Source organism: Propithecus coquereli, unplaced genomic scaffold, assembly GCF_000956105.1.
Source record: "Propithecus coquereli isolate 6110/MARCELLA unplaced genomic scaffold, Pcoq_1.0 Scaffold9, whole genome shotgun sequence".
Taxonomy (NCBI): domain Eukaryota; kingdom Metazoa; phylum Chordata; class Mammalia; order Primates; family Indriidae; genus Propithecus; species Propithecus coquereli.
The window spans coordinates 15,428,687-15,437,300 of NW_012155284.1; the positions used below are offsets into that span (position 1 = coordinate 15,428,687).

At 35.0% G+C, this 8,614-nt stretch overlaps 1 protein-coding gene across 1 annotated transcript in view; it reads right to left on the minus strand.

Moving 5' to 3' along the window:
* CWC27 (CWC27 spliceosome-associated protein homolog (S. cerevisiae)) overlaps positions 1–8,614 on the minus strand; it is a 225,672-nt gene that overhangs the window by 197,631 nt on the left and 19,427 nt on the right. The window contains exon 7 of the mRNA XM_012664624.1: positions 8,137–8,206. Within this exon, the coding sequence (XP_012520078.1) occupies positions 8,137–8,206 (70 nt within the window). The remainder of the gene's footprint in view (positions 1–8,136; positions 8,207–8,614) is intronic.

Consider the following 8,614-nt stretch of genomic DNA (forward strand, 5'->3'; position numbering starts at 1 on the left):
AATGCCTGTTCTTTTTGAATGATATATTTTAAAGTTCTTACTTATACCATTAGGTAACAATGACTTTAAAGGAAGAACAAACATCAAATATATTTTAAAATGTTTTAAAAGTTGCATAAAAGAAGCTGGCTAGTTAAAGGGTTTAGCTGCTGAACAAAATACTAAATATATTTAGTGAATTCAGTGTAAGGAGCTCCAGATAAAATTCAAAACTGTCTGCAAATGAATCTAAGAATGAACATCGAAGGGGATGTAGAAAAATTATATTATTATCTGGGATTTCATACCCAAGAACAAAGAGGCAGCAAAACTATACAGGTAGGAAAGAAAGAGTGAGAGTGAGAGAGAAAGAAAGAGAAAGAGAGAGAGGAGAAGAGAGAGAGAGAGAGAGAAAAGAAAGAGGTGCAGGGGTACAGAGGAATACTGGTCAAGAAGCTGGAAGGTTTAGGGCTCAATCTCTAACACCTGTGTGGATAGTTAACTTTATGAGTCAGCTTGGCTAGGCTATGGTACCCAGCTGTTTAGTCAAACACCAGTCTAGATGTTGCTATGGAAGAATTTTTTAGATGTGATTAGTATTTAAATCAGTAGGCTTTGATAATCCAGATTACGCTCCATAATGTGGGTAGGCCTCATCTAATCATTTGAAGGCCTTAAGAACAAAAACTTCGATTTCCAGAAGAAGTAATTCTGCCTCAAGATTGCAACATAGAAACCCTGTCTGAGTTTCCAGCCTGTAGGTTTCAGACTCATCAACTATTCCCTGGTTCTCCACCCGGCTGGCCTACTCTGCATACTTTGGACTTGCCAGCTCCCATAATTGCATAGGCCAATTCCTATAAACAAAGAGAGAGAGGGACTGGTATAAATAAATGTGTTTCTCTCTTTCTCTCATATCCTATTGGCCTATTGGTGCTGTTTCTCTGGAGAACACTGAATAATATATTCTGAGACCTTCAGCACAGGACCAGAAAAACTTAATAGTTAAAAAAGGGATTTTAGAGGCTACTTAATCTATTCTCCCACCCAATGCAGGAATCTCCTTGACCTGACTGGTCAATCATGTCTCAACACCTAAAAGGAGAGCTTATTTATTTTCTCTCTCTCTCTCTGTCTCTCTCTCTCTCTTTCTCTCTCACACACACACACACAAAACCCATTTCTTTTCACATGGCTTCCATTACTAGAAAATTCTCAGACTAGAGAAAAAATATCTATGCGTAATTTCCAATCACCCAGCCAACCCTAGTTCTATCTTCTAGAACTACAAATGAACTACAGACATGTCCTGTTCTTAGGCATACTCCACACAGTTAGTTCAGACAGACTGGTAAGCAGAATGATGGCTCCCTAAGGTGTCCATGTCCTAATATCCAGAACCTATGAATATGTTACCTTATGTGGCAAAAGGGAACATTCCTATAAATTAAGGATTTTGAGATGGGGGGATTATCCTGGATTATCAAGATGGTTCCAATGTAATCACAAGAGTATTTATAAGTGAAACAGGGAGGCAAGAAAGTCAGTTTCATAGTGATGCAGCGAGAGAAAGACTTTACCAGTCATTGTTGGCTTTGAAGATGGAGGAAGGGGACATGCCAAGGAATACACAGTCTCTAGAAGTTGAAAAAGGCAGGGGAAGGGATTCTCCTCAGAGCCTCCAAAAAAAGGCAGCCCTGCCAACACCTTGATACTTAGCCCAATGAAGTCTATTTTCAGACTTCTGATCTCCAGTACTGCAAGACACTAAATTTGTTTTGCTTCAAGCCACTAAATTTACCACAATTTGTTACAACAGCAATATAAAACTAATAAAATATGTTAATATTTTTTAAAAATTAGCTAAATATAAACAACTAGAAAGATAAGGAAATTAAAGTTGAATACAATTTGATGGGGCAGAAATATTTTATAAATTAGACTTTTTAACACTTCTGACAACCTCTGTGCCAATGACCGAGGAGCATGCTCCATGTCATGTCCACCCAACCTGCCAACTTTTGGGGAAAGCTTAACTTCATAGGATGAACTAGAATAGGACAAAACATTCTTACTCTATTCTCAAAAGTGATAAACTTGTCTACCAATATAACTTTTTCTGGGTAAGACAAAAGCCCTTCTGTAACTTTGGGTTTGAGATAAAATGTTAACATTAAGTCTTGTAGTGAGAGAAATACTGTGTGTATCACTGTGAATGTGGAACTGTACTAATCTGGTGACTGTATTAAAATCTAGCTATTGATATACTTTTATAACAGATCTGCCATTTAACTTACCTCATGAAAACTACTTGTCTGATTGTAAGCTTTTACTTGAAAAATATTTTCTGACATCTGTATAAGTTATATATAAGGATTCACTAGTAAATTTTAAACCAAGACAAACATTTGAATAAAGTATTGTTTAAGAAAGCAACACAAAGGAAGTGCTATTCCAGATAAAAGCTTTTCTCAAATATTTGAAGCCTAGGATCATATTTTCACTTAGTTTTACTTCTCCAAAGTATATCCAGTTCCTCAGGTATTCTCTATGTGAGATAGTTTTCGGCATCATACCCATCCTCCTCACCACCCTTCCTTCCTTTGGATGCAATATCATTTTGTCAATATCTTTTTAAAATGAGTTCAGAACTGAACAAATTGCTGCAAATGTGATCCAAACAATGCAGAGAGTGTTAAATTCCTTACTCCAGAGATCTCACTCTTAATTCAACTAGGGCTCACAGACTATTATGTCATATCTATTCAGCTGATTTTACTGCACTAAAGAACAGAATTTACATGTACTCCTATTACATTTCAACTTACTTGTTCAAATAATCAGGCACAGGTTGACAACAAAGCACCCTTTAGGCAGAAGTATTCAATTAGCTATAAATCTATCTTACTGTACTATCTCCCAGATCACATTTCTTCATGTTGTCCACAGAATATCATGAGACAGTCTGACAATGTGCTTTTCTGGACTCAAGATATGATTATTATGGCACCCCTATCATGCAATCCTATCAAAAAGGAAATGAAGTCAGTCTGGCAAGTCACTTAACCAGAGTCTCAGTTTCCTCATCTATAAAGAAAGGAAGTTGGACTAGATCCCTTTGAGCTATAAAATTCTATGATTCTAAAGAGATTTTATCAGGTAGTAGAAAGATACTGAAATAAATAATGAAGGAAAGCTAACCCTTGTGGGAGAGGCACCTTGTCATGAATAAACGAGTGGGGTGAAGGAGTGTCTGTAATCCCACACTGATAATCCATAAACCAGAGGGGACTCCATCTTGTTTTTCCTTTCACATAAAGCAAAGCCTCAATTCAGACTTTACCAATTATTAACTTGTGATCAGTCAGACAGGTTCTGGAATAAAGCTTAACACTGTGGAGTCATTGAAAAAAGAAACTTGATAAGCAAATGAATAATGAACCAATTATTTTTAAGCCCTTCAGAAATATTTAATTTCATACAACCACTGAAACTGCAAATTCTTCTTAGTCATTATAAAAGACACTTATTTGGCTTTGGCTGTAGTTATTTCATACATTTTAAAATAATAAGGCTAAATTTTAAAGAAACATATTCTATTAGCCATACTTTTCCAATATTCAGGTTAGCATTTTTTTTTCTTACCAAGGTATTTTGGGGTATTCATAGTGTAAAAAACTGTATATAACCAAAATAAACAAAAATACACTTCTATTTGGATTCTCTCCAGAATTTATGTCATGTAGTCTAAAGCAATTTCCTTTCCTCTAAGCCAGTAAATTCCAAATTGTTGTTCTATTTTCTCAAACTAAACTTGCCCACTAATCCAATACATAAAGCAGACAAGAGCTACAGTCTGTAGGCCAGAGATTCTGCAGTGTGCCAAGACCCACTCATATGTGGAGAATGGGTTGTTGGTGGGTCATAATGTAGTGGTGCACACCCATGCTCTCCCAGGCTGCTCAAGCTACTATCCAGGACCCTATGGAGTGCTCAGAAAGGGCACTAGGCCAGTTGTGCCAAGCTTATGGCTCCCTACCCAAGAAAACAGAGCTGCTGGTGAAGTTTCTAACCAGCCCTCTAAATTGCTTGGGCATGAAAGCATGAGCTTATACATAATAATTATGATAATATTAAAAGTTATTTGATATTCTTTAGTTCTCTGAGATTAAAATACCAATTATAACATTTTATATATTGTTCTATTTTAAAACATTTGACTTTCAAAATTGCATAATATATCAAAATAAGGACTATCCATATCCTTATCTCATAACACTAAGTGGTACATATTATTTCCATGTTACAAAAAGGAAAATTGAGGATCAGAGAGACTAAGTTATCCAAGGTCACAGAGTGCCAGTGGAAAGCAAAGTCTCTATATGAGTTTGTATGATCCCAAATCCATGCTATTTCTACTCCTACACGCTGCTGCTCAAAGATGACAGAGACTCTATCTGCAAGGAGCTCACAGCCCAGGACTCAATACAATTAATAAGTCGAAAAGTAAAGGTTATAATGTTGGTGTAGTATACAATGAGAACATAGTCATATGCTTCTTTGGTAATAAAGCAAAAAAGATGTGTTTAAAAGGAAAATATAAAGTATTACAAGAAAGGCAGAGGTTAGCTAAGAAAAAGATCAAGAAAAACTAGAAAAGACATCTAGAAAAGATGATATTTTAGGTGTTGCAAATACCATCCAGAGGTAGGATAGGACATTCAGGTAGGGAAAAGAACATGAATAAATGCACAAAAATAGGAAAAAGATAAGCATATATATATAGAACTTCAAACCATTCATATCTGTCTGTTAAAGCAGTGTTTACTATATCTCCCTAGTATGAATTCCAAGGGAATTCATTAAACGTACAGCTTCCCAGGCAACTCCCTTGGAAATTCTATTCATTTGGTCTGAGATAGGGCCTAAGAATCTTCATTTTTAAAAAGTACCACAAATGATTTTTATCAGCAGCAAAGTTTACTAAGTACTAGGCTAAAGGGCAGAGTTGGTGAAGGGGAATCATGAAAGTAGAGGCTTGAAATAATAGGCCAGGAATTTGGCCTTATTAATATAATCAACAGAGAGCAGTATTAACATCTTAAGCTTTAGTTAGGCTGCTCTGATAGTGGAAGGAAAGAAGGAAAAGAAGAGACAGGAGACAGGAGACCAGTCTGTAGACTACTATACAGTCCAGGCTACAGATAATGAAGGCCTGAACAAGGGTAGTAGCAAATTAATTAAAAGGAAAAAATGGATTTGAGATATATCTTGGATGAAAAACTGCTAAGACAGTGCAGAGAAAAAAATAAGAAAAAAGTCAGAACTGAATCTAATGAGCTCTTCTTTGGAGGATATTGACAACAAGGCATAGAACAGGGAGAAATCTGGGAATAAAGATAGTGAGTTAAGCCTTGGCCAGGGCTTGAATAACTAGTGAGATGTTCAAATAGAGAGGTGTTCAGTAGGCAGCTGAAGAAAAAAAGAATAAGCCAGCCTAGAGATATAGATGTGAAAGTCAGATACAAGCACTTCATGGTAATTTCATCCAAAGCACATCATCAAAAAGTCAGATGAGAAAAATATGACATAATACTAGGATAATAATACTCATTTCATAATGGACTATGTGTGGGTTGTAATTTTCTTGGCAGAGAAAAAAGATTTTACCTAGTCTTTCCAAATTATTTAAAGTGTTTCTCAGGTTTAAGGGAGAAAATAAAGAGCAAGCCAGTACTATCTGTGGTGGTATTCTTGCACATTTTAATCTTAAAGCAAACACAAATTGCTTTTGTAATATAAATTCACAATATTCAGTACAATTTACACATCTCATTTTTTCTACTTTATACAACACAAAGCAGAAGGAAAAGAAACTTTGAACATTTAACACATGTTGTTGTTAGAAATAGAAAAAATTCAAACTAATTTCCTAGTGAAGCCAATTTCAAAGTAATTATGAACAAAACTTACTTTAGACCAGAAATTTAATTTCAACAGGGAAAGACTGATGAAAAAATCCCTTTCTTCTGCTTTTGCTCTCCAAGGCTGCTTGACCTACCCTCCAGGACAGTACGGGAGTTAGAGAAGGGCAGTGGGCCAACTGTACTGAGGATAGCTACCTTCTATGCCCGAATGCTAGGCGACCAGTGAAATATCTCACCAGCCTTTCAGATGGCTTGGGCTTACAGGAGACAGCTTCTGTAGCATTCACAATCATAATAGAGACTTAAATAGCTATAAAATCCTAAGGTCAAAATTCTGATTCCACCACTTCCTAATTACATGATCTTGGACAAGCTATTTAACCCTCTCCAAGTATTGATTTTTTTTTATCTACAAAATAGAAATAATGTCTATATCACATGGTTGTTATAGAGATAACTTAAACTAAATATTTAGCACAGTTAGCAGATGAGAAAATAAATCATTATAAAGTAGCATGACAAGTGCTCTGATGGCCATAGACAGATTATGATGGGAAGAAGTACCTAGCTCAGCATAGGTGGGAGTTTGGTGCAGAAGGGAGGTTACAGTAGAGCTAAATCTTAAAGGAAAAACAAAAAGTAGCCAAATAAAGGAGAGAGCATACTCCAGGCAAATGTAAAAATGGAAGTGGAGGAACTGTGGGGAAGGCATGGGTATGCAAAGAAATTTGACATCCTTAGAAAACATCAACAAAAGGTAATCGTGGAAATTTCCGAATCTAACATTCACAAATATACCCACAGAATCATGACATATAGTAAATCTTTCATTTTGATGAGGCACAAATTTGAATCACGAACAATTCATTGACATCTAAAGAAGATGACTCCTGAGATATTGAGGTAACGGTGATTGGTGATGTTGATAAGGAATAGGGAAAGGAGGTGTTTATATAAAAATAAATTTGGTTTTGACATCTAAAGTAGAGACTTTCCTAAGGCAACTCAGAATGAGGGATAAGAGCTCAGAGAAAATATTCAACCTTATCTCCTAGAGTTTAGAATGTTGGTATTCAGGTTGGTGGTAATTGAATCCATGGTATCAAATAGATCACTCAAGGATACTGTAAAAGGCAAGAAAAAATTATGACCAAACTAGTTCTTACACTTCCCAATTTTAATTCAGTTTCAGTGCAAGGGGTACAAGTAGAGTGCTTACTATGTGCCCAAACTGCTTACCAAAACCATGCTCACTAATAAGGGAAGCACATGGATAAAGTAAAGAGTAATAATAATGTGCTTTTAAGTCAACATTATTGTTAGTATAGGTAAGAAATAGATGACTATGTTAAGCAAGTAAGAGTGCAAGGTTAGAGTTTTAATCACTATGACAAAGACTTTGAACCTAATCCTCTGGGTCTCAGCATTCACTAATTTTCAAGAAAGTAAGGCATATCAGAACTTTGAGAGTAAAAACCATTGAAGATGATGTTCTTGGAGTATACATACCAGAATCACTACTCTAAACAATAGCAAGACATTATAAATGTTTCAGCGGTGAGGATTATGATACAAATGATATTAAAGAAAACCACACTCAAAAGCCTGGGAAGGATTGGTGGAGTAAAAGGCCAGGAGGCACGTATAATTAAAGGACACTGGTTTTATAGTTAGAAAGACCTGGGTTTGATTCCCAGCTGTAGCTACTTACTGCTTATGTGACTTCAAGCAAATTATAACCTATCTATATCTCAATTTATTCATGAGTAAAATGAGGATAATAATAACATCTATTTCAAAGGGCTGTGATGAAAATTAATGAAATAAAATATATATAAATAACATTAAAATGAATGTAAGAGTTTTGGTCTGTGACTGCTTATAGTAATAATGATAATAACCATTATCTTCTATCAAGCCAATTGAACAAATAGCAATTAAAATCTGAATCATAAAGTTGAACTATTTGAAAAACTTTGAGTCCAGTTCTACTGATAAAAAATGCCAAGATTAAGAATAAATAAATAAATACTACAATTTTAAAAGGGAAAATCATCTCAGATGTTACGAATATTACTGACCACAAATAATTTTACAAATCAATTCAATGAGCACTTACTGAGTGTGTACCATGTAAAATATGCTGTGCCAGGTATAGCAGGAGATAAAAAAATGAGTAAGATATAGACCCTAATCTCGTTTATTAATCTGAACAAACATTGGAGATTACCTGACTAACTCGATTTACTTCCTCCTCTTCTTCCTCAGCTTCCTCTCCAAATGAAAGTAAACTAAAGTTTCTAGTTAAAAAAAGGAAGAAAGGAAAAAAGCATGAATGAAAATTGGAAAGAAAAAGTTAAACAAAACTTATCCTATTTTCAAAGCAATAGAACAGAATTTATAAGAATAAATACATTCCAACTGTTAAAAAGGACAATATTACTTAGTATTCAGCAGAAATACTAAAGATCTATATTTTCAGTACGACGTTAAGGTTTTGGCCTTAGACCACCAGTGTTTCGTATATTATACTAAACTAATGACCAAAAATCCATCCTGATCATTACCATTAAATGTACTGAGTCAAGCATGACAGAAAAAATTAAGCTTTTTATTAATATATTTATCAAAACTGGTAGCAAAATGGAGATTTCTGAAAAACTAATAAATATATAACCCTGAGAGCACTATACGTAGGAAGCAATTAA